Source organism: Haliaeetus albicilla, chromosome 15, assembly GCF_947461875.1.
Source record: "Haliaeetus albicilla chromosome 15, bHalAlb1.1, whole genome shotgun sequence".
Lineage (NCBI taxonomy): Eukaryota > Metazoa > Chordata > Aves > Accipitriformes > Accipitridae > Haliaeetus > Haliaeetus albicilla.
Genome location: NC_091497.1, coordinates 6117207 through 6143905, shown reverse-complemented (window position 1 = coordinate 6143905; position 26699 = coordinate 6117207). Strand labels below are relative to the sequence as shown.

General features: G+C 39.6%; 1 protein-coding gene across 5 annotated transcripts in view; it reads left to right on the top strand.

The window, feature by feature from the left end:
• The window catches only part of PCCA (propionyl-CoA carboxylase subunit alpha), a 300001-nt gene that overhangs the window by 244463 nt on the left and 28839 nt on the right, over nt 1–26699 (top strand). Inside the window, exon 22 of one of the 5 annotated variants that reach the window (XM_069802390.1) lies at nt 23290–23363. The exons of the other annotated variants lie outside the window; for them this stretch is intronic. Within the exon in view, the coding sequence (XP_069658491.1) occupies nt 23290–23325 (36 nt within the window). The 3' untranslated portion in view covers nt 23326–23363. The remainder of the gene's footprint in view (nt 1–23289; nt 23364–26699) is intronic. 5 annotated transcript variants of the gene reach the window in all.

The following is a 26699-nucleotide window of genomic DNA, read 5'->3' as shown; positions in this document are numbered from 1 at the left end:
GGCATACGTTCTTGTACAATAGTGATCACTCAATATTAATGACTTCTTGATTGTTCTGTAGCTACTTCCAGATAGATTGGCAAAAGGATGTTTCATACACAGTCAGGGTTATTAGTTATGTATGTTGTTTATCAGGTTGGTCAGAAATGGAGAGCTTTACATAGAGGCATTCCTCAAAATCTTTGCCTTTGCTTCCTGGCTTATTGCATATACATCATTTATGTATTTAAGATAATCCTAGGAGCTACAGGTCAGTATACGAACTTTACTTCTCACTGCTGATTTCCCTTTCTGCTCCTTCCTGCCGTGACTTGTCTGCTTTTGCTTCAACAGCAAACTTCCAACTTTCTGTCCATTATTGAGGCTTACAAATTGTCCTGGAACTTTTCAGTCTGTATATAATCTCACCAGCTTCCAGACAGCTTCCTCCTCCTTTTTTCTTTCTCCCTGCATTCTTACAAAGACCAATTAAATAGCAGTGAAGATGGAAGCTTTGACTGTATGAGTCTGATTTAGCTCACAATGACAAATGTTTAACAACCTGCTTCTTTCACCCTTACAAATCATTGCAGTTCTTAACAGGTTTTCTTTCTTTCTGCTTTTCTTTCTGTATGTGGCACTTCTGCAACTAGATACTGACGATTTATGCAGAATTTCAAACATTGGTTGAAAACCTGCAGAGGTTACAAAGGTTGTATTTATTGGAATATGTAGAGTATTAACCACAAGAAAATAAATATAGTCCAGTAGGTGTTTATTTTGCAATATAGTGTCTTCTTTTTTAAATGTTTTTTCTACTCTTCCTTTTCACAAGCCTTAAGATTAGGGTTCCTGCTGATCTAAAGGGAATTCTACTGCTGTATAGATTTTTTTCTTTTCACCCAGTTTCAGAGGCACCGTGAACCACAGTGTTTCTAGTAGTAGAGCTCTCGTCAGTGGCATTTCAGTAGTGCAGAATGTGTCACTAGGAAAAATGGGCAGTTGCTTCTGGAAGCGTTAACTTCTGCAAGTCCCTTTTGAACACGGGCGGTGAGAATCCGGAGACGGGCTACAAGCTGCTGCAGTATTCTGCAGGAAGTGGATAATTCATGCACCAAGGACTTCACTTGTGAAAGTAGTGATACTTCGGCCCGTCATTAGGACTTGGCAGTGAGAATTGTTCCAGCTCACCTAACGTGGATGATCGGGCACAGTCACACAGTTACATAGGCTGTTCTCATTTCAGTTCTGTTACATATTTATATCTTTTAAAGCGGAAGGTATAGCGAAGATATTAAAGCTGTCCACTGTGGGCAAACTGAAAAGCTCCTGAGAGATCTAGAAATACCGGTATTCCCAAAAGCCACGTCCTAAAATCAGTTAGATTATTTTGGGAATCTTGCTCAGGATTCCTTTGGAAAAAGAAATAAGAAAGCGCTCAGAGTTCTTTCTGAATTTTGCTTCTGTGACTTAAAAGAAACCAGAAGTGCCACAAGTTCCCGCAGAACAACTTCTTGTAGTCTTTGCCTGAGACCTCCTTGAGCAAGAGCCGGTGGTGCCAAGGTGAAGCTGAAGCTCCATATGTGCTTGTTGGGTGGCCAGTGTGAATGTGCTGGCTGGCCGACTGGCTGCTGCCAAATTTCCCTCAGCTGGAGTATGGGTTGTTTCCTTAACATAGCCAGTGCTCTTCAGAAGATTTGTGGAAACATAGTTATGGTTCCTATGATACTTATAAGTAGTTGGACTTACCTACCTTTTCTTCACATTTGGTTGAAATTGATCAGCGGGTTAAACCAGTGTCTGTGGGTGCAAATGGGATAATTGGATGGAATGAGTTGGGGATGGGGAATGAGAGGCAGAAATCTGGATTGCAAGCCTTGCTTTCTTACAAAACCAAACTGGAAATGGGCTATTGCATTTAGATTCTAATGTTTTCCTTTTTATTTTTTCATTTTTAATCTTGGCCTTTTCTTTTGTTTTCAATGAAAGTTTTAATTTGCAGAGAAAAAAAATGTGTGGTGACGTCATAAGCAGGTCAGAATTCCCATGAATGTCCTTAATGTTGGTGGATTTTGTAGTGCGTGTGCTATCTGTTGTGTAGTAGTCTTTGCTTGTAATAAATTATGCCCTTTATCCCTTGGGAATAAGCAAATGGAAAAATAAGGATTTCTGATTTTCCATACTTCATTTGACAAGTTTCTTTTGTGTTGAGCTCAGTAATGCTTTAAGGACAAGGACTGAACTTGCTTGGTTAGCCTGTTACTTCTTGGAACACAAGTGGACAGGTTACCCAAAGGTAACTCAAGTGATTTCCTTCGGTAGACTAAGATTCACCAATGTTGAAATAATTACTAGTTGCTTTGTTTGGCCAAAGAAGTATTGTTGGGGCTTTTTTAAACTGTATCAAGACTGTTACCTCATAGTGAAGATCTAGTGTTTTCTTCTGAAGATGATGTCGACTGCCAAGTAATAAACATATGTGTAGCCCACATTTTTAAACAGCTTTTTGATGGCTGCAACTTTGGCATATACCCAAGAACTGTTTAGCAGGTATTAATTTATATGGCTTTAAAGCTTAACCAGGAACCTTAATGAAACAAAGGCATCATGAAGTTAGTAAAGCTAATTTAAGTCTCTGAATGTAAATTTTAAATGAAGTTTTTATTGATAATAAATATACTTTGTTTCTCATTAGTCTTCTAGGCTTCAGTGGTAATATCAGTAAAATAAACATGTTTTACAAAGATTTAACATTAAAAATGCTATTAATATGACCCTTGGTACACCAGCACAATTAGATTTCAAAGTGAGCATTTAGGATGTAACAGCGATTAATGACAACCATCGAAAACAATTTTGAACTCCATCAGTTTAACTCAGGAGGGTAAACTTAATATGATAATTTATCTAGTTGAATTGTATCAGCTTAGCAGGAAAGTATGCAAATATGTGACCCTTACCTAGAATCTAAATGGATGCTGTGCTGATAGATTTATCAGTTCCATTAAAGAACTTTAGGGAACTTTGGAATTTCAGCAATTGTTCCCTTGGAGGCTGAAAACCAAACCTGATCTCATACTGGGACCATTCTGGTCTGCATATTTCCATAATTTGCCTTTGCTACTAATATGACAGCAAGACGCAAATAACTGTTTCTAATAATATCAAATGGAGTTGTGGAGGACAGCATTTTAATGTAGTAAAAGACCTCCCCGTGGGGTTGTTATTGCCACTATAGAACAGCAGTTACACAGTTGCAACAATAGTCTCTTAATTGATTCGTTTAATTAGCAAGAGATGAAGCTTGTGCTGCATCTTGTCATCTGTTATCATGGGGGCGGGTACAGAGAGAATCTTTGCGTTTGTCACTCTTTACGGTCGCGTTTAAGTAGAGTAAAAGGAAACTTCCAAACGCGTTTCAGCTGTAGAGGTGAGCGTTGGTAAGAATGTTTTGCAAACGTGCTTCCACTTCAGTGTGTGGACACGTCTGGTTTAAGAATTGGCATGGTCCCTGGAGTAGAATTTATGACAAAGCATTGTTTTACTGGGGGAAAATCTTAATCCAGCAATGCTGGGCATTTCTAACCTAAATATGCAAATCTAAGTATTATAGGAATGGTGGATTATTTGGGGCATCACTATTGTAGACTAGATTTACTTGGAAGAAATAGGGTCAGATTAGTGAAACCAGCCATCTGCCTTGTGATTGCTTTTTCGTGGCATTTTTCTTTCCAGACTAGATAAACAATGAGTTGCATGAGCACATGGTCCATGGTAGGAAGCATGTGTAAAAGAGGGACTTTCTTTGTGGTTGGTTTTCCCCGGAGTAGTTATGAATACAGATACAGTGCTGTGCTTGCTTCTGGGAGATGAAGTCATTTTTTACTCAGTTCTATTTTATTTACATTTTAAGGGTATGTAAATAAATATATTTTAAAGGCATATAAATCTATCGGGAGCTTCAGTTTCATTTTTCTCCTCTCCTTGGCTTAGTTTTCTCTTCTGTTCAAGGTTATTCTTCCTTATGGAAGGAAATATTTCTAGAGGAGGACAAACTTCTTGCTAAATGCTAATTAATAAAATGAAGGTTACGTTGGCATACTTCTATTGTCATAGCACTGACCTAAAATAAGGGATCTCTTACTAATCTGAAATAAATTAGACAGAGGGGGAAGCAAGTAATTCTGTGCATCTGAAACACTTGAGATGTCTACTCCTGGTCTGTTTTTTAAATGACTGTGCTTTGGGTTTTTTTTTCTTTATTTGTTTTTGGTTTTCCACTTGTGTGCTGTAGTTTTGGACATGCCATCTAATTTTGGAGTACGATGGTGCTGTCAATCTGTGTAGCAAAGGGACAATGTGCTGTTAGAGAAGGCATCTTTTTTAGGACAATTTAAACGAAGATTTAGCCCAGTTATCATTAAAGATCCCATGGTAATTTCCACAAGGTTCTGAGATCGCTTCATATTCTGAGAGTCTTGGCCAAAGTCCACTTTGTGTAATTACCTTCTGTCTGCACAAATCCCTTATGCAATTTTAGATGTGTTTGGTATTTTTCACTTCCTCTCCTAAATAGTGAAAATATTGCCACACACTGCTCATAATTATTGTGGGTTATATCCTAAGTGCAGATAAAGAGATTCCTGTAAATTACCTTAATGAATTTTGTTTTTCCATTGTTAAAGCACCGGAATACGTGACAAAAGATGAGTAAACAGTAGGATATGTAACTAAGTTCACCAGCGGATGAAATAACTCTTAATTTTTTGACTTTTCCCTTTCACTGCATTTTGGCTGTCTATGAACTCAAATATCTCTACAGCTAGGACCATCACTGAGGGAAAGGCCGACTCTCAGACCATGTCAGAGGTCAAACTTAACGCGCTGCACGGTGCTTTGAAGCAGGTAGGAAGCCAGTGTGGGGCCCTTAAGTGCTGTCATCATGCGCTCAGTTGGCTTTTACTTGCCTTCCATACTTTTTTGTTCCCACAACTGAAACCCTTGCCTGTGCATTTGTCTCAACTAAAACTGGTTTCAGTTCCTCTTTCTGGATGCCTTTCATGGACTGCAAAATACGTGTTCAACCATGCTGTCTTTAAAATGATCTGCTGCTGTGTTGTCTCTTTTGACAGAATTTATTGCCTTATACTTGAAGTTCAGTCCTCCTGTCTTCATCACCAAAGCCTTATATTACTTTGTCATATGCTGTGTCAAATCTTTTCTCCTGATATTTCATTTCTTCTTTCTAGTCATCCTTTCTTTGATTTTTCTGCCATACTTATCTTCTCCATCTTTTCTCAGATTGCTTCTCTTGTGCATTTCCCGTGTCAGGGTTTTTTTAGACATGCTTGTCTTTTTGCTAGAAAGACACATGGGTCAAGAAGAGAGGTATTACTATTAATCTGACATTAACCTTTATGTTTTTCTGTAAGTAGCATTTAGGAGAAGCATGAGGATAAGAATAAACTACAGAAAAATTGCTGTGCATCAGCAAGTCATACAGCTACTGGAGTTAACACATAAGTATTACAGACAGGGAACACCAGGGACTCTTGTAAAGACAAAAGTCTCCCCTTTGTCCCAATTGTGTATCTTACAGTGTCTGGGTCCAGTTTATTCATTGCATGTAAAATCTTGTATTAGCCTTCAGTTGATATTTTGAAGCTCTGCAAATTTTCCCCAGTGTTCATATAAGGCTCTACGCAAATAACAGGGGAATTTACCACACAGAAAAAGACAGTTTATTTCACTCCTTAGGAAACTAAAGTTTCATGTGAATTCTTTTCTGTGTAAAGTACGTTGAAAATTATGTTACCGACGTTTTAACAAGGGTCTTGTGCATCCCTGCTGATCTGAAGGACAGCAGTCCACACTGCTGCAAACACTCATACTGGTACGAACAGGCAGCCTCCATCTTCATTTCATTCATGCCATTTGATATTTATAGCCCTTGCCCATAGCAAGGCGGAGGAAGGTGAAGGGCAGAGCAGTTGTAGTAGGAAGTATCACACTTGTGTGACCATCTCCCAAACACCAGTCTTATGTCTTGGAGAGGTGCCATGTTGGCAGGGTGCGCAGGAAGTATTCGCATAGCAAATCGTGTTATGAGCGGCAGAACCACAACAAGGTTCTTCCTGCATCTGATGATAATTGTTTGATTGGGGGGAGGGAGGGAGAAAAGGGAGGTCAGGGCGATGCGGATGAAAAGGAAAGGCCCGCGCTATTGTAAGGACAGTGAAAACAAACTGCCCCTGTGCCAAAGAGCTTCAGCGCATATGACACGGCGGCGCTGAGCGGGACACGGGAATATTCCATCGAGGCCATAAAGCCCTGTGGGTAGGAAAGCTGTGGTGATGTCCTGTGTTTCCACTGCTACCTCCCCCTCCTCCCCACTTCAGAGCGATTTCTCCTCACATGCCCTCAGAACCAACTCTCACTTACTGCTTTCTTTGATGTCAGACTTCATATGAGGAAAAACAAAGATGTTTGAGTTTTAAAATACTTACATTAGTGTTCTGTTACAAGTCTTCGGGCGTTCCTTGTTTTTTTGTGAGCGTTTTGTGTTATTTTGTTTTTTTTCTCCCTAGGTTCATCTTATAGTTATAAAAGAGCTGCAGGGAAGCCCTCCCTTAGCCTTGTAAGTTCCAAGCCCACTGTTAACATTTAACAAATACTCAGCAAGCAGAACAACCCAATGTGGTTGCTGTACCTAAGCCAGATCAGGACACTGCATCAAGAAGATCACAGCTACATTCTGAAAGGTATCTGTCCCACAGCCTGGTTTTGACACATTGACTTAGAAAAGGAGTATGTGATAATGGAAATATCCTTGTTTATGGCATCAAGCAGTGGCTTTGACAAGGCGCAAACTGGACTCAAGTTTCCTGTAAAGTAGAAGATGCTTTCAAGAAGTTAGGAAGCATCCCAAGGTGCGAGAGAGGCAGTGAGTTTCTCCACCCTTAAAATGTTTTTCACCACGCTGCAGGCAAGGTGAAAACCCAGAATGTTACTGTTTCCTAATTTATCTTAAATAGCCAAATTGAAATGCAATGTTGCATGTGAAGTAACTGTTCAGACACGCTCACGCTCTTGGAGAGGCCAGAGAAGACTGTCATAGTCATAGAATATTTAAGGTTGGAAGCGACCCCCTGCCCCTTCAAAGCAGTGTCAATTAGAGCAGGCTCATCAGGGCTTCATCCAGTTGGCTTTTGAGTATCTTTACAAACTCCACATCTTGACAGTGTATTCAGTGATTTTGCAAATTCTTGGGTGTCCCTGAAGGCTTTACAGGGCAGTGAGACAAAAATAATATAGTTGGAGAAAATCAGGACAAGCAATTCCAGGTCTGCAGTAATGCTGAGTGTTAAAGGGAATAATTGTTCTTTACCAGAGCTTGTATGACTGCACTGAGAAGTACCCAGTTGAGGAGAGGTCAGAAGGTCCACTTCTAATCTGAAAAAGTCTGGATGCTTGCGGTGGAGTCATAGGCACGTAGCAGAATGCACTGGTGGTGTTGTAGAGGTTTTAAGACGAGTAGAGAGCTTTGGCAGGCTGATGCCTCTTAACCTGTCAAAACCCATCTAGAAGGCGATGATGGAAGCTGTAGAGAAGGTTAAGAAGAGATTATCACCAGAGATGAATTGAACTCTCAGTGTACCATTAGTGTCGTGAAGGAATAAAGATTTTAATAGAAACATCCGTAGGGTACAGAGGAAACAGAGCATCAGAGGCAAAGTGTCAAGCAAAGGGAATCTGTGTACAAAACAGAGGACTTGCCCCACCTGCCTGCCCAGTAAACACTTTATAATCATGTCAGTATTAAACGTTAAAAAGTAAATGCATGTTTTTTGTCGATGTATGTAAGTTCACCACTTTTCTTTGAGATGGTAGATAAATTATTAGAAGGAGAAGTGTGTGACTTTGAGAATCTTAGGTGCATGCCTTAATAACATGAGGGTTCACTGGGAAGTTAAGTAGGAAAATGGTATCAAAGCTGTCTGATTAATTTCCCTCCATGATCTGAAGGGTCGGTGGTTTGTTCTTTGCTCTTTTGGTTATGGAGTTTTCCTCCTTTATTATTAGGATTATGATTGCTGGCTCATTTCTACGCAGGTTTCCCTACATTGTTATTTGCTGCACTCCAGAAACAGCTCTACTTGTGGCAAACAGTGTCTTACCCTTCTCCCTTTTCTTTTAACTCTAATCCTAGAGTACTTGTTGAGAGGCATAGGAACCAAAAGTCATGAGTTCCCTGAAATTCAGGAGGGAGTTTTCACGAGCACGTCACTGAATGATCCACCCTCAGTGGTTCATCTGCTGAGACCATGCATTAGCGGTGGTGACTTTTGAGCCTGGGACTGATTCAGCTGTATTATTTTCAGGTGTCTGTCTGCTCTGGGGAAGCTCTCCAACTTCGTGCCAGCTCTCGAGGCATTTTTCAAACCAGTGTGGTGTTTCAGTTTTGGTCATGTTCCAGGTGGCACCAGTTGGTTCCAGAACTACTTCCAGCATTGTGAGGCTGCTGGTGGGCCACTCCAGCTGTAGAGTAAACAAACGGCTATTCCACTTCTGATTTTCTTCTTCCTGGCTTGGTTTGTGGTTCATGAAGTCCACTCCTGTTCTGCTAGAATTACATTTGAACCGGCATCAGTAACATGAATGATTGAACAACTTACCTGAAACGTCTCATCTGAAAAAGCTTTATTCTTGCTGACAGATGATCTTGCGTTGTGGTGAGGCTGCGCTGTGTGTGCACATGCTGAATTCAGTAGTTAGCCTCAAATTACTGACAACTCGGTTGAAATGGGGCACTGGCTGCCAAAGAATTTGGATGTGCTGGGTTTGGAGAATAGGCAACCCGATAGCTAGTGGTGTGGGGTGGAAGTAGGGGAGCCTGAGCCAAGCTCTCTTCCTTGGGCTTGAAGGAAGCAGGGTGGACTCCTGTTACCATAGATGCCCTGCAGTGTCGTGCTGGGTAGTGAGGGAGGAAGGGACTGTGAAAAGACACAGTGAGGCAACTACTTGAGGTTGTAGTGGAGATATTAGGTCGTTGGAACTCCTTTCCCTTACATAAATTTTGATGAGCAGAGTAAAAAACGTCTGAGATGGAAGTCAGGCTGTGATTTCCACCCATTTTCATGTACGGCAGTGTGAGATGTCTAGCACAAGCGAGTCAGATGCTTGGTTTTATGCACCGACTGCAAACTGAATGGCGTATATTAGTTTTTGGCTTCGCTACAGACTGTCATGCTCTCCAGGCCATCGTGGCTTCTCAGCAGCAGGGGATGAGCCGCGGAGAAGTTCCCCTGCAGAAAAGCTTTGTACAAACGCAGCTGCTTCCTAGGAAACTCAGTGCCGCAGGCATGCTCAGTGTAAGGATGGGGCTGAAAGGCCTAGCAGCTATTGGAATATACCTCGCGCTCTCGTGTCCAAAATCGAGCCACTTCTCAGCACCTAAAGGATTTGTCTGTGCCTGATAGCTCAGAACTAGACCTCCAGGGCAGAGTAACCCAGCTCTGTGCAGCCCTCCTGAGCTTAGCCTGAAACTGCTCTGTTTAGGTTTCGATCCATTTTTCATTTAGTGTCAGGATTTCCTTATGTAATATACAGCTAAAAGTGATTTTCAAGTACTTTGGCTTAATTGTGTTTTTGTTCCCCACCCCCATGCTTTTATGTTTGAAGGCTCCATTAGTGTCCATAACAAAGAGAGAGTAACACAGATGGTAAACATTTTTACCACAGAACACCAGCAGCGAACACCATATCACTGATTTAGGAGTCTCTGTACTGTGCTTGCTCAGCTGTATATAATCACTCTCATTTCCTTCCCTTGGGTTTCTGGCCGGCTTAGGGAGACTTTACTGGCATGTTCAGTGAAGTCTCCCTGGCATCGCCCAGCTATTGCTCAGTTCTCATATATGCCACTTTGCGGAGCAAGAAGCTCCGTACTGGCGCCGGTGCGAGCTTTTGCCTGGAGCGTTCTCTGATTTTCAGAAATGTATTTTCGCCAAATGGTCGAGGATAAAATTAAAACTCTTTTGGGCGAGGACAGTATCTGCCTTAGCTGCCAGGCAGCCATAGTGGTTTTGAACGCCTCCCTGATATAAAAGATAATAGACCTCGGGAACTGGGATTAGCCTTGTCTGAGTTTTGTGGGGTAGTTGCCATGGTGGAAGCTAGTGTGCATTTGGTACAAAGCAGTGATGTTTTTAAAGTTTCAGTTTTCGTTCTGGGAATGCTGATAGAAAGACAAATGCTATGAATAAGGGTTGTTGGCTGTCTGTAGTAGTTCAAATAAAACGGCAAAAAAGTAATTCAGTTTGGTGCAACATTTTACCAAGCCAGCTAGCTGTGAGGTTCTTGTTTTATCTTCCTTTTTACTTTTCTTTGTACAAACAAAATAGCAAACTTAGGCTCTGTCTATCAAAAATGCATGTAGCTTTTCTTTTGTACTTAGATGAGAGAGATAATCTCTAACTAAAATTTCACATTAGCATTCTGCTTGTAAAATAAAACAGTGTCCTTTGGGCCAGAGAAGTTTTGTTGTTTTTTTTTTAAAACAAGCATGCACTACAGTCTGTGTAGTGGTGGCCCATTTTGGTGACTTGTTTACTGGTGTGTCTTTCATATCCAAATTCTTGGCTACAGACAAAGCATTCAAATACTTTTCTCTTTGTCGAAAAAAGAAGATGAAAATTGTCTGAAATTGGAGCCAAGTTCACATACTCTGGAGTACTGTTTCAGCCTTTGGGTGGACTGTCTAGTGCAGAGTAACTGAAAACTCTAGCTAGGTTTGTTTGAACAATCTAAACTTAAAGAAGAGACAGCAAAACAAATACTTTTTAATTCTTGTGCTTTTTATATTTACACTGGCGGTGGTGTCTTCCTCAGATAAAACGTTTTGATATTAAGCAGTTCCTCTAATTTTACTGGGCTCTGTTTCTTTTTATGGTAACACACACTGTGCAGGAAGGTCATTATATGGGAGAAAAAAGCTGTCAGCATAAAAGAGAAAGTTAACATTGCACATGTTGTCTTTGTTTATGGGGTTCCTGGAATGTGTTGTGAATTGAGCCAAATGATGGCTTAAACTGTTCTTTTTAATATGCTGGACGGCCTCTCTATACGTTCTGCCAGTAACAGGTACTTCACCTTGCAGGTACAGATTGTAAAATTATCTGTGAAAGCATCTCGAGTGTTTCCTTTGTATGTTGCTAGTGTAGGCTTTAAAGACCATTTATATTTTTGGTACAGGTTGGGGGAATGTGATCATTGTTACATTCAATTAACCCAACTGTGTGTGATAAGAACATTGAAATTAATAATGAAACATGTATTAGTTGCCTATGCAAAGCCAGTTTACGTTAGCGCTGGTCTCAGTGTTGCCTGATGACCGTACATCACAGGGAGGCTTGCAAACTGCATTGGTGATTTTTGTCTCATTTAGCATTGCATTAACATCTGTGCTACAAATGGCCGTTCATCAGCGGTAGTTTTGTTTGAGTTCCAGAAGAAAGATGAAAGAAAATGCAGCTACTTTACTTTTTTTTTAGTTTCATCCCCCAACAGGTTTCATGTCTAAGGTTAAACCAGGGCAAAGGAGTAAAAACCCTCATTAACTGTTAGGGTACGGTATTAAAAAAAGAGTAAAACCTTGTCATCACTATGCCAAAACTGCTGCCTTCCGTTTCTAGTTGAAATGAGGTTTCCTCATAAACTGACACGGGGCTGACCAGGTGTTAACCATCTTAGGGATTCCTGCTGAACCAGTCCAGCACAGGAGTAGGGAAGGAGCCCTGATGACTTGGGACATGAGGGATCAAATCAACAATTAAAGGATAATAGTGAGTTGGGAAGGAAAGGGAAGATGACTAGCCAGGAAGGATTAGCCTGAGTCAGGAACAAATTTCCTGAAATTACTCAAGCAGGTGCTTAAAGGGAGGTGGGTTATTCTCTTAAGGAGTGATTTTCAGAAGTGTGTGAGCCAGCTAGAAGGGTCTGAGGGGCCAGCGAGGAAGAAACTCTGTTGGGGAAGAGAAGGATACTGCCTCGTAGGGTCAGAGAGAAAGTAGTGTGCTCTTGGGAGACAGCACGATTTCTGCTCTTCCCTGTGAGAGGCAACGTGCATTGTACCATGAAGGAGGTTAATGCACTAGCCCACAGACCCTCTTCTGTTGGGGAAAAAGGAGTGTTTAAAGAGCTAATATATGTATTTTCAGTGTGTTTTCTTTGTATAATATCACTAGTTATTAAAAGCTGAAAGGAAAACAACTGACTGGGATAAACTAGAGAGGCAAGTTCCACAGAGGAAAACAGCTTCTTTTATGAGACCAACTGATGATGTTGGGGTGGGGAAGGCAGCACCCATGTTCTTCGCCTGTTCCCTGCTGCACCTTCAGTGGGGAACGGGGATAAAGTTTTGTCTGAGACCTTTTTACAAGCTCCATCCCTGTACCTTGATGTTGGGGAGCTGGAACCAGTGCAAGGGACAAAACCAGTCACGGGTGAGGAGAGGGCTTGCAGTTTCTGCTCTGAAGAGGCGACGTAGCATGATCTGTCGGTGCAGTGTGAGCATCATCTCATGAAATGGCCTGGCATTAACAGAAATTACAGCTACCTGTGTTTAGATATTACAGCTACCCGTGTTTATTTTTATTAAAATATTCTCAGATCGACTTTGTTAGCTCAAGTGTGTGCACATCTGCCTTGTGAATCAAAATGAGGATTTGGTTTTCTCATTTTCGATGTGTTTCATTACACTGAATTCCTTTACAAGCCTAGCTGGTATTTGTTTGGCTGAGTTCATTTTGGAGTTGTATGGGAATGGACACCTCAAATGCTAATTTCTGATTTTTATACGCACTATAACACCTACATTATTTCTTCTGGGATTAGCATTCTTTAGGCAATGGTTTTGTTCAGGAGCAATTACATTAGTGTTCAGTAAAGCTGAAATTGTATATTTTACTCTTTATAAAGTATTTGTCAAAGCACTGGTATCCATTAAACACTTCTCCCACCTAAAGGAAGAAAGCAGAGTTTATTTGGATGTTAGCGGTTTCAATGTACTACTAGCTTCTGGCCTCAATCTAAATAAAAAGGAGTGAGACCTGCAAATACCAAGTATATAAAATTCCAGTGTATTTTATTGGACAAGGAAACTTCATGTTAAAAAAAGCACTGTACTTTGAATGATTTCCAAAATATATTGTTGGATTCAAAGTTGTGAAATGTAATTGCTTCTACATCCTGACAGAGCCGCAGGATCTGGAGTGGCTTAAGAAAAGTGAAGACTGAAGGCCAGATTTTCAGAGGCAACTTAGTCCCACTAAAATTAATGCAAGTTAGGCACCTAAATGCCTTTGAAATCTGGCTCTGAGCCTGTATTTTTTGTTGCTGTTAATACTTTGGACGTTTTCTTTATGCCAGCCCTTCAGTTCAACTCAAGGAACAGGAGAGGGATTTCCTGTGTCGGTCAGCAACGTGCTGTTTAGCACTGGAGCTAACCCCAAGCGCAGGGCTGGGCAATGCTGCTCTGGGACTCGCTCTACATTAATATTGCTCTAGCAGAAGTCAAAGTTTAATTGCTGATACGACATTTGACTCCGTTCTGAACTACAAATGAGTTCTGAAGTAAGGAGGATGTCAAAGAACAATTTCCCCTTCCCTCCCCCCGCTTTTTTTTTTTTTTTTCCCCCGGGTTTTGGTGTTCCTCCTAAGACTTGGTTTGAGAAAAGAATATATATCGCAGCAACATGGACATCATTGAACTGAGCTTGTTGTGTAGGCATGGTTTTGTTTTACGGGTAATAATAATATGCCATTTTTAGAGGGAGGAGCAGCCTTAGAAAGTCAGTCTGGAAAATAGCTAAAAAGTATAATTTTTTTCCATCAAATTATAAAACTGTACTGTGCTAGCTGAAAGCACATAATGAGTAGGAAGCAAGCACTAATCTATTTGGCTCTGTCTGAACCTTCGTATTTCTATTTATCTCAGTGGGAGATTTTAATATTCTACTGATGTTATTTTATATTTTGCTGACTTTCAGGTTGAGATATTGGCACTTAAAATCATGTTGACTGCCTGAATGCAAAATCAGGCTTTATGAGAATTAATAAAATCATGCTATTATGAATCTTGGAGATGGCACTAGCTGATATAAACAGTGTCTGAAAATGATGTAATGAGCTGGTTTTGCCTTTCTTTCAAAGCTCTTTTTCATACACTTGAAAGGATTTTGCAAAGGTGTATGCATATTGAGGCCCAGATTCTGCTTACATTACTAGGAGGGTATCTCTAATTGATCTAACCAACAAAGCTAAAAGTATGAATGAAACTTTTTTCCAATAGCTACTTTATTAATTGCAAATTACCTTTGCCCGGTCCTCAGTTTGCCCTCTGATTTTCGCTGAATGCCTTCTTCCTCACCACCGCAGTTCCAGACCGTGGTTATTGAACATGCACTGGCTTTGCAGCTGATTCAGTGAGGATTGCAAAAAAATCAGAAAGATGAGCAAAACTTATTTAAAGTTTTGACATGTGAGGACACATACCACTATTTGTAGTGTTGAAGAAGTGCAGAATGTGCAGTGCTGAGGAATACAATATATGAGCTAAGTAAACTGCAGCTCTTGTTGGCAGCTCAACGCATGGCTGGAAAAGTGTTTTTTAAAGTAGTAGCCAAAACCTTTTTGTTTATTCTGTAACAAAAATAAAACACAAAAAAAGTTTTAAAAGTTAATTCAGCATTGTAAATGAAAAATATATTGAAATCTGCTATGCAAATACAACATTTAATTAATTTGCTGTGAAACTTAATTGAATGATCTTGGAGAAATCATGGAAATCTTTTATTAATTTTTTCATTTTACCCTGCAAGTTCCTTATTCACTTTGTGACTGTGTTGCCAGAGGGTGAGTTGACTCTGAAATTCAGGCTCAGATTTAAACAGTTGGAACAAATGGGGCATGTTATGGGGGAATTCATGAATGAGATCCAGTTCTACTTGGAGGTGTGAAGGGAAACTGCTGAAAAATCTTCAGCTAGGAAGAGTCCTGGGGAAGTTAACAGCCTACAGCCACCTCCTTCTCCCTTTGGCTCATGGTCTTACTGAATTTTGAAGCGAAGCAATTTGACAGAGGAACTGAAGAGTTTTAATCTTATCGCTGTTCCTGACATCGCTCAAAATAAATCAGCAATTTCTCCAAATAACTTACTAGCCTTTTTAAAAGATTTGGGAATGGAACCACTGAAGTTGTCCATTCAGAAGAGTGACTCCAGACTGTCAACTACACCTTAGAGCTGGTAGAAAGAACTAGAGGCTGCTGACACGTTTAAGGCCCTTATGAAAGTGCTAAAGTGTGTGATTCGGCATGTTCTTATCTTTGAAAGCACTTTAAATGTACTTAAAGAGCACTTAAAATACTGACTGCTTTTATGAGCTGAGATCTGTATAGACATTTTTATCTTGATCCATCATTTAGGTATGGTCATTATAGTTTTTGTTTCCTACTCAAAACCTATTTGAGTGAGCTCAATTAGAGGAAAATAGGAAACACCCTCCAGTTTATGTACTGCTTTTCCCAGTAATTTGCATGTGAATAAGGGTTTGTAAGTAAATAGAATTATGAATGCCCAAGGAATCTTTCTTCATTTATAACAGTTTATTTTCAGAGCCCTGTCTGCACTTCAGTTCCATTGAAAGCCTGTAAAATCTCCAGCAAATTATGAGCTTACACTCTGTTTTTTCCCACCAGAGAGAATCCGCCTCCAAGTTCTCCAGAACTTAGTGATTGCCCCGGTACAAATTTTACAAGTGTGTGTAATTTATCCAGCTTCTTGACACTATGTCCTTCTGGTAGAGACAATAACATGGCTACAGGCATGTTGATGCCCTCCAATAGCAAGAAAAATGGTTAAAGGATGGATTCTTTGTTCGTCAAAAGTCAGTGCCGTGGAGTTGAGTAAGTCTACTGAATTTCAGCTTAGCCTGGTGGGAATACAAAGTGAGTTACTTGCTCACTAGTATAAATCTATTACATTTATACATAGTGCAGATAAATTAAGGCTAGTTAGCAGTGACAGACATCAAGTAGGAGGCATCTAGAATACTTCCATACCCAAAAAAGCATTTTATTGGAGGCTTTTTTTGTGTAAGGAGAGCTTTGCTTTGATTACCACCCCCACCCCCACCCCAAACTCCTTATACATGTTTTAAAAATTGCTCATAGATGTTTGTGGAAGGTGAAATGCAAAAATATGATACATAATGGAAATATATTGTCAGATGGACGAATGTTTCAGAGATGGGGAAGAAAATGATTCAAAATTCTTAGTGCTTGATCATCACGTGCCAGGTTGCACCTGAAAGCAGAAGGCAGAACAAATGGACAAAATGTGCCTACTTGGTGAAGGGTGCCTTATTTTGCGTGAATAAGGCTGGGTCTGCTCCTTCATTAAGAAAATACTGAGGAACTCTGAGTCATATTCTTGTGATTAGATTTTCAGAGGTGGTAGATCACTATTACTTCCATGCAAATCAGTGGAAGTTGCAAATTCTTCCATCTTTCAGAAAACAGGATGTCAATAGTTTAGGTTTCTCCACTGTCTCTCACTTGGAGTAGGTTATTTCTCTCAGTGGAGGATTATTAAGACCTTTTTTAATGTGAATTTGTCTGTAGCTTGCCAGTGTCATCTTTACTATGCAGGCATGCATGGTGGCCCAGTGGGAGTTTCAGTTCACTTCTGATTATTTCCCAGGCTTTGGCCAGAGAATTTCTCAGGCTCAGATGGTTCTGAGTGATTGTTTCAGAGCAATCCCCTTCTTCACTGCACATCAGTGCCACATTTTCAAAGATGCAAATGCAGTATAATGTGTGACAGTTCTCTCTCTGCAGCTCAAATAAGTGTATTTGAAAAGGCAATTCTCTAAGTGTGGTTTTGAAACTGCCAATGATCTTGGTGATACTATAGAGAAAAATGAGTTCTTTCAACAACAGAGAGGGAGAGAGACAAATGTTTTAATCAGAAGAACAAAGAAAACCCATGTGTACTCATCAGTAACAGTGGTAGTGGGGAGAATTTACTTTTTTTTAATTAAAAAAGTGAAAAATTAAGTCTTGCTGTTAGACCGCTTGTTTCTGTTTCAAATGATCTGGCTGCATCATTACTTATTAATCGATACTATTTTTCTGTGCACAATAGACTTATTTATTGTATTTATATAACACTGCCTGATGAACAGGGTGGCTGCTTACAGTGCGGTGATATTGAAGTAGTTTGAGTTATAAATATTTTTAATGATCCCTTTGTTGATGGATGGATTATTCCTCTCGGCAAAGGCGAGGGCTCACCCAAGTAGCTTAAGAGAACAATTTGAGTGTCAGTTTCACAAGTGAAAAAAATCCAAAAAGGAAGAGGAAGCAATTCATTCACAACGGGACATGGTGCAGAGGAGGATAACCTGCCTTCAAAGATTTTTGTTTCGAGTATTATAATGTTTAATAAATAGTTTACTTCAAAGGCCTTTGCTGGAGAAAAAAAAAAAAATAAAATAAGCAGCTTTCCTGCTATTCTTGTTCACTGGTCCAGTGTTGCTATAAGTAGCTCATATCCTGTCCTCTGTGGTCTCAGGTGGTTAGCTTTTGTTTGGGAAACTGAAGCTTCAACTGAAAGAGCTGTGCCACCAGTTAAATTATTAGGTAGTTGACAATATGTCTCAAAAATCAATGGAACTCATTGTGGAACTTGGAGGGGTGACTTTGGTAGGGGAAGAAGGGTGTCAGTATTATTTTGGGGGATGAGCAAAGGCGACAGATCAGATTATGTAAAAATAGAAGTTGCTAAGAAAGGCATCTAAAGTAAATTCTTCACTTCCATCTTCCCCCACCACATACTTTTTTTCAAGCACTGTTAGAGTTTCATAGAGTACAACATACATTGGGAGGTCATTTGATCTGTCCTCAGTGTCATGATTCGCTATAACAAACCCCATTCCTGTTTGAAGTTCTTCTGACCTGTTCTGTATCCATTTTGGTATTTCTGTATTGTTTTGTTTCTGCTAAATGTTGTGCTTTGTATTTCTGTTCCATCGAGTAAAGAAATGACTCAAGGCTTAAAGGAAAAGGCTTGGGTGTTTCCCAAATAATTACATCTTAGGTTTTCTAGTTCTGGGCTTATGAACTAAGGTACTGTTTTGTTTTCTTCCATTGTTTTTAATTCTGAGTCATTTCAAATCATTTGAGGGAGTAGTGTTTTGTTGCTGCCATCCTTCCAAGCCTCATGTTTGTCCCTCACTGTGAGTTCCCATCTTTGGGGGCATAGTCTGGATCTGAAAACAAAACCATTCAATCTCTAAGGTAAGGATCATGAAACAGAATTGCAAAGTTCCAGTCTTCAATTTGTAGCCCATTGTAGCCAAAACTGTGACAGGACTTTGAAGAGAGCTGAGCAGTAAAAGCAAGGAAATTCTGCTGGAGGTACCTTCACTTCACCCATGCTCTTAGATGGTTGAACCTGGACAGTTTTTATCAGGGTTTAACTCGCTCCTCCCCAGTAATACATTTTCCTGAGATCACATCTGGTATTTAAGATCTGGAACATAGCCACTAGAGCAGCTTGCTCCGAATGGAGATTTACCGGGATGAGTCCTAGGGCTGCACACCCTGTTTACTTGGCCACATCAAAGTCAGAAATTTCCATGAGTTTCCACAAGTGGATAAAAGACTATCCCATGGATAACAAATTACGGCTCAGCGGAAAAAGGCATCAATACCCTGTCTCTAGGAGCGTATCTCTTGTTGTATCCTGCATTTGCTTTCCAGTTAAATGATAGGTAGTAAGAATGATGGGGCTTGATCAATGCTTCCTCAAGACAAGATCCAAAACGCAGCCCCCAACAAAATGGCAAGAGAAAACTAAACATGTAAATGTGCTGAGGGGGGTGAGGAAGATGCCTGGGGATGTCTCAGAGACACATCCTCTGGCCCTGTTTTCAATGTCTTCCCCATGAAATGCCCTGTATTTCCAGCCGTGACAATTCCAAGCCAGTGAAACAAGAAATATTCTCCTTATGCGTGATTTTGTCTATCAAGAAGACGTTTTTGTCACTGAGGATCAATGGGATAAGGAGGAGATGGCTGAGTGCAAGGACAAACAACAGTTCTCCAGAAACAAGATACTGTAATGGCCTGTAAGGAGGACCTCAGGTAGGTAAAATACAGTCTTTCTCCAAGACAAAGTACGTTAGGCATAATACTGAGCTGTCTCAAAGTCTGTTTTTCTGTTCCGTAATCTATGATCTACAGTAACATCCTCGGTTACTCTGGCTGGAGGAAAGCTGGTTTTACCAAATAATCCACAGGCAGGAAAGTAGTGGTGATTCTGAAAATATTTTAGAGCTTCACGACTGATTGTCTGAGTCTTTGCTATTGACTGTGCATTTTGTCAGAGTCGTTATCTGATGACTATGAAGTACTTAGTCCCCAGAATGTGTCAAGGAAGCAATTACCTCAAATCAGCTCTTGTTCAACTTACAGCTAATGAATAACTATTACAAACTAATCAGTGCTGTAATGGTAATTAGTAAAGTGGGTAAAATAACTGGAAATTAAAATGATTAAACTTGCCTGTTTGGAATTCCACATTAAGCAGGGAGTAAATGATGTATTGCTCAAATCAGAAATAATATATGGCCACTTGTGTGTTTATGCTACCATGCTGCTCAGACAAATCCTCTGCACTTCAAACAGTTGTTTGAAGGGAGAGGACGTATACTGCGGTGATGACCAGGACTGCCAAGAAGCTCGAGGAAAATCACGCCTCATAATCACCTTTCAGCCCTGTTCTCCTTCCCCATGTGTGCACATGCTCACATTCTGCCAAGCTCCTGCCCTGCTCCTACAAGCTCTTCTGCAAAAGTCTTTGGTGTATACCTTGTGGATGAGTCCTTATCTGCTGGCCTCACAGTCCGGGGTCCTTTCCACATTCCAGGTCCAGTAATGTCTTCCTTTAGATAAATTGCCTGTAGAAAACGGGGAAGCTATTTGTATTTTCTCTTAAGCAAACTCAACTGCCGTGGAGGAAAGCTATGAAACTTCCTCCCAACCATCTACCAGCAAATTTATGAAACAGTAACTCACCTAATTTCTGTTTTTTTCACAGAAGGGCCTTTTGTGAAGGTGTTGTTCCCGTTATCTCACTGTGATAAAACTACATAGCTGTGATTCCTTTTAAAGGACAGTGTAGTTGTGTTTTTCTGTCTCGTGTGTCTTTTGCTAATGTTTCCTGAATCAGGGACAGCATTTTCCAGAACTGAAAAGAAGAGCAGTCTGACTTTTGCTTGCCCTAATGGAAGCAGCCAAAAATCATAAATCGCAATCTGAGATTACTCGGTCAGTAGAGAGAATCAGGTACTTCCGGGGTGATTCTCTTCCATGTGCTTCTCCACTTGGTCTGTCAAGGGGACGAAGTTCCCGTGTTCAAACTTTGGTATCTAACTTTCATGCATGTAATTTACCCAAGACATCTATAGGGAGCTGACAGCTATAATGCAGGACCTACAGGTGCCCTGTAGTTTTCTAGAGCAGCATGCAGAAGCCAGACGGGACACCTTAAAGCATCCAAAATGGCAATGGTACCTGAACCCATAAAGCTGGGTGAGATGTTACAGGAAGTTTCTGTTAGAGCCTAGAATTTACCAGGAGCATTACCAACAGAGTTCCTCTTTAAAGTGTGAACAAAACTTCCTTTAGGATGCCTTTCAAAATGCATGAGAATGAGAAAATGCCTTGTTTTGTTCCATGTTTCATGTTGCTGATCATAATAACCCCCCCTCCTTTTAACTCCCCCTAAATACATTCTTGCACAGGAAAGAACTCTTATAACTGTAAGAGAAAAGGTTTTATAAATGCCAGAACAGAATAAATTCTTACGTGTATATCTACTTATGTAAATATGTATATATAATTTGTACATACACAGTGTAGATTTTTATGCTTATATTACATATAAATATTATTTATAATAATTAAATTTCGGTGATAAAAAGGAAACAGTTTAACGTAAATATAAGCGAATCAGATGATGATTGCACTTTGTGTGTTTGGGTAGTAAGGTTCTGCCTGTGATAGGGAAGCTTAATTTGTCTTTTTTCCCCTGTATGTAACTTTGTTGATGTGAACGTTAAATTAATTAGTGGAATTATAAAGCCAGGTAATAACTAGTATTTCAAATTAAATAGTCAAACGTTGGGAAAATGAGGCTGGGAGGAATAGACACAAAAAGAAAATACAGCAGAGGAAAGAAAAAGAATTCCTTGGTGGTTGTTGTTGACTGCTACATGTTAAATTGCCTCTCTGCCCCACTGGCAAACCTTCAGTTTTGTGGACTCCAGCAGTTACAGTAGCTCTTCTGCATTGAACATATGTTGTATTGATTACCGTTTGTCATTATGGGCACTTGAAATGTAAATTACGGAAGCTTCTCTTCTGCTTGTGGTTTAATATTTTAGGGGAAATAATTTTAAGCGTAGATAGTTAATTGCGATTCAGTTTCATCTTTATTCTGTGAAGCTAGATATAACATTTGTGCTATTTTTGGGAGAATTGTGGTAGTTTATGGTTGACATAAGGATGTTTTTATGAAACGCAGGTAATGGGGAGGAAAGATGGATGACACATGCTGGCTTGCTGTATTTTTTTAAGCTGACATCAAAACAATGGTAGATGTTATATGTGATCAAATTTTTTTTTTTTTTTTTTTTAAGGAAAGGAGCTACTTTAGATTTTCATGATTTCACAGTTTTTTCCAAGAAAGCCAACTTCAGTCTTAAAATGCGTGTATAAAAAAGCCGTGAAGTTGTAGTTGATTTCTGAAAGATGTGAACTATAAAGCCTGTTTGTATTTAAAATTGGCATTTATTCTCTCAGTAAATACATAAAAATGTGCCAATGTTATTCTAAAGCATTCTGCTTTTGTTTTCTTGGCTCTTACACAAAGAATATGTGAATACTAAATCAGTAGTAAAACATGAGATCAAGTGTGCTATGGAAATGCTTTTCTTCAGTGTACTTCCTAGAATTTTCTATAAAGTAAAAGCAGGATTGCTCAGTACCTGTAAAGTTGAGGAACTTGCTAGAAAGAAGGAGCGGTACCTTGGTAGCTGGGAAAATGACTGGTGCGGCATGACATCAGAAGTAGTGCAAGCTAGGTTAAGTTACTCTAGGAAAAAATGAGGACTGACTTAAAAGATTAAAAAGCTGAAGGATTGTGGGGATTCAAGGACGCATTTTTATAAGGGAGAAAGAGCAACCGGAAGACCAGCTCCCACTGAAAGGGAGTGGTTACAGACACCCATTTCTTTAATTTCTTTTAAAATCTCCTTTTCACATGTTTTACTTTAAAATTGCCATAAATAGAAATGACTTCGCCAAAGTCCCTATTTTTAGTTCATTTTGAAGTTAACAGAGAAGTTATGTCAATCTCGTTGACATTAGTTTTGTTTTTAATTTATGTAATATAACTTAAAATGATTCTTAGCTTATATTAGCTGATACTACATTCATACATTTTTTTGAAATGAAAACTGATGTCTTCGGATATCCTTCCAAGAACTATAGCTTTTCTTTCTTACTCTGTTTTGAACAGAACAGATTGGAATTCATGCAATGTGCCCTACACAATACAGAGTTGTCTTTCACATGATACTTGTGTGATGCTTAAGAGTTCAAATAATCTTGTTTTTCAAGAAATGCTGAGAACCTCTGATATTTCTTTCTTGAGTTTTCCTTTTTTTCTGTCTGCTATCTCGTGTGGCATAACTTTGTCAGAGGATAATGATGTTCAATGTGCAGCGGTGCTGCCTGGATGGTTACTGTCTATGAAATTCAGATTTGCCTTATATGAAACCTAAAAGAAGAAGTAAAAAGACCTGAACAAAACTCAGCCTTCACTTCAGTTACAATTCAGTCATATGCTAGAAAACTCACATTTCTTAGTATTGATTGTGTTCATTTACCACAGCAAAGTGCATTCATTGATAACTACCTGCTGGTATTGAATCAATCTTACGTGAAGCACGGGGCATTATTGTCAGGTAGGGTAAATAATATTGATTCTATTTTAAAATGAATACAGCATAGGAGAAATTAATTTGATTCTATGAAGTCATTTAATTATGTTCTATCGACTATATAAACAGTGAAGGTCATGTAATAATATGATATCATGAGGCAAGTTACAGCTGCAAGCTTTAGCGAGGTTACCCCTCCATAATGGCAGTAAACACATTTTGTTTTTATTTTGTATTAAAGGAGGAAGAGAAATCCAATGCCTGTAATCGATCTTAAAGTAGGATCCCAATTGGTACTAAATCCTCTGACGCTCTGTAAGTGGAACTGTAGTCTTCACTGACTGCAGCAAACCAGGTCCCTGGTTATGTTGTAGGTCAGCAGGTTTTGAAGCTTCAAATATTATTCTGACTAATGTACTCTGCTGTCAAAACTCCTTATCTTCCAAGATAAGCAAATAATCAGGAATGGGAGAAGGGAGTTGTGTTGATTATACCTTTTTGCTTGATCATCTTTCAAGCTATTGGCTCTAGGAAAGAGTAGCAAGGAAGGACAAGTGCAATAAGTACAACTACCACAAACATGAGTAAGCCATGGAGATAGCTTCGCAATTGCTCTTTGCATCTATTGCCCTATAACAATAATTAACTGTATTACAGTAAAGTTGTTAAACAGCAGCAGCTAAAGCAATGAAACTCTGAAACACAGACCCCTTCTTGGATTACAGGCAACCATGCAACTGAGATTTAGTCATCGATCGTGTACCCCAAACATTGTTTTTATAGGCTGTACAATTAATCTTGAAGTCTTAGTATGTGAGAAAGTAAGTTATCGATTATCGTATACCATATGAAGAGAACAGGAGACACTGAGAATTCTGCCAGTGCCTTGTGACCTTTGTCTCATTTCAAATATTTAAGATAAGATCAAATAATTTGCAACCAAGTTGTAGCCAGTTGAACAGCTATCCAGAATTCAACACTTTTGGAAGCAGTGGTGAGGTCAAAAGAGCTGGAGGAATAAAAACAGTTGTCTGTATTTGAAAAGGAGGCAGAGGTGGTGAGCCATGTGACTATAACTGGTGGATACAGTTTCATCTCGAGTGAATTTTGTGTGTAGAAAGTAATCTATAGAGAAATGAAGGTAGATGAATAATTATCACTAATCAGTTACAGAAATCGACATAAGCATCAGTATGATTATATATACTGTTTTTTGACAACAGTATCTCAGTATCATATACTCAGATGTCTTTAGGCATTGGGCTTAAAGCTCCAGAGGGCCTCAAGTGCCTATTTTGGCACCTACAGCAAAATTAAATTACAATTTAGGTGTCCGAGTCAAAGAAAGTGATCCAGGAAGCTTAAGATCCAGTAACCTTCTAAGTGTCCTCAGGACACCTAAAATAGGTTTCGCAGCTGTCTAACTAAAGGTACCTTCATCTGCTCAGCAACCCTGCTCTGGGGAACTAGATACCAAATATTCACTTATCTTCACTGTGCTGCTGGAACAAAGTACTTAAACTCATTTCAAGTCTCCTGGGAGAATAGTCTTCAGAAAACATCTAGCATGAGTGGGCAGTGTTGAGTTCAACCCGAAGCCTAGCAGCTGTGGCCACATTTTTCAAAAGTCATAGCGGTAGAAGGTAGAGATGCTCACTTTTTGCAGCTCCCCTTGCTGCTGAGAGCGCTCGCCTAGAAGGCTGGAGATCGGCGTTCTGTGCTGACTTCCACATGACAGAATTAAAATCTGCTCTGTCCCTGCAGTATATTGTAGTTGCCAAGTCTTAGGGGGGTAGAGGGAGAAACCTAGTGCTCAAGCCATTCTGCTGGGAAAGCAGATTCTGGTCCCCATTTCCAGAACCCATTTCCCTGTGTCAAACTAGGCAGCTGGATAACTCTGGGAACAGAGACCAGAAGGCAGTTTTCTCCTCTCCTCAGCTGCGTTCCTTAGCCTTTAAGCCACAAAAGCAGTTTTGTTCCTTCCTCATCCCCTTTCTCCAACCCGTGACTATGTAACGGCCTGCCTTACATAGCAGGAGCAGTCTTCTTTGAGCACCCTGTAGTCAATTTGTAAATATTTAAATTACTGAGTCCATTTTGAAGTATGGAGCTGCATCTTGATTGTCCTTTCAATATATCTACCCTGCTCAGTCACGTGTGTTGCAGTTTTAGTCATCTACTGATGAAGTCCTCCTTTAGCACCCAGAGCAGGATTGCCTTGTCAGCCAAATTCCAGCCATGTTGGATACACTTAAGCTTAAAAAAAAGAGAAAAGTAAAGAAAAAAAATTTTTTCCTAGTTTCTGTGTGTCTCACTTTAAAATTTTATTCGTAAATAATAAGACTGATCTGTTCAAATTTGATCTTTTCCCACTGTGGAACATCTCAGTTCTATTTCTGCAAATTTGACAAACTGGGAAGCTTTAAAGCATTGGGATAACCTGCATGTTTCTTCCTAACATTATACTGAGTAGTGAGAGTATTGTGAGGGATAAAATCAGTATTAGTTATTTCCAGTCTTACAACCCTTTCCTTCTCTTCGTCCTCATTTTACTCTACACAGCAATGCTCAGGAATTTTTATTTCTCAGCAGCGTTCTTTGTTGTTCCTAGTTTCTTTTCCAGTTCCCGCACCAGGTTTATATAATTATCAATACACAGACTCACTCTGGTTGCTATTTATGCCAAGTGTGATAAACCGGTATGTTGAAAATAGGTATGGAACTGTGGATGTGTTACCCTACCGTGTTATCACTGCTAAAATTCTTTCCAGTTGACTGGTTTTCACCTCGTGACCAGTGGATCACTCCAAGTCTTCTCCTGGGGTAGAGAAATTCACTGTATGATTAACAACAGACTTGAGAATGAGTTCAGGTTTCTTGTGAATAGTGGGTTTGGTTTTTTGAAGCAAGGAACCACAGTTAAAGAAACATGACCAAGTTCTCTAGCGATTGAAATAAGTGCGCTACAAATTGCATTTCACCTTTTAAACCAGCAGAGAACTTAGCCTGGTGACCCTGGAAAATAGCTCTTGGGCCTAAACCAGTAGTAGCTGCAAGTGTAATAGTCCGGATCTACTGTAGGTTGTCTGAGCAATAGTTCTGTTGGATTACACTCAGAAAAATGCTGGTGTGAGAAATAAACATAGTTTAGATACATAATAAGACAGAAGAAAAGTATAAAATGCATGCATCTCTAAAAGAAATCCTAAAACGGCAATTGCAAATATATTTCCCATGGCATAAAAAAATGATTGTTCAGTGAAGTGAAGAGTAGGACTGATAAAATATTTATTCAAAGTCCGTTATCTTTGAGTTTCATTTGCATTTAAAGAAATATTCCTAGCTTGCTTTCTTCACTGCTTTCATTAGGATCGTCTGAAACAGTTTCATGCAATCCTTTAATTGTGATGTCAAAAATTGAGTCAGGAGCGGAGATGAAAATACGGAGATCAATACACTTCGTGCTCTGAATGCCTCACAAAACCTTAGTCTAATTAAGGAAATAAATACTAAATCACTTTAACCAACAACTTCAAAATATTGCCCTGAGGACAGAGGTTAAATCAATTATGAAGTAGTGGCCAAAGCTCACACACTAATAACTTTGGGGGGGTGGTTACGAGTTGTTAACTGAGGTGCTCTAGTCCAATC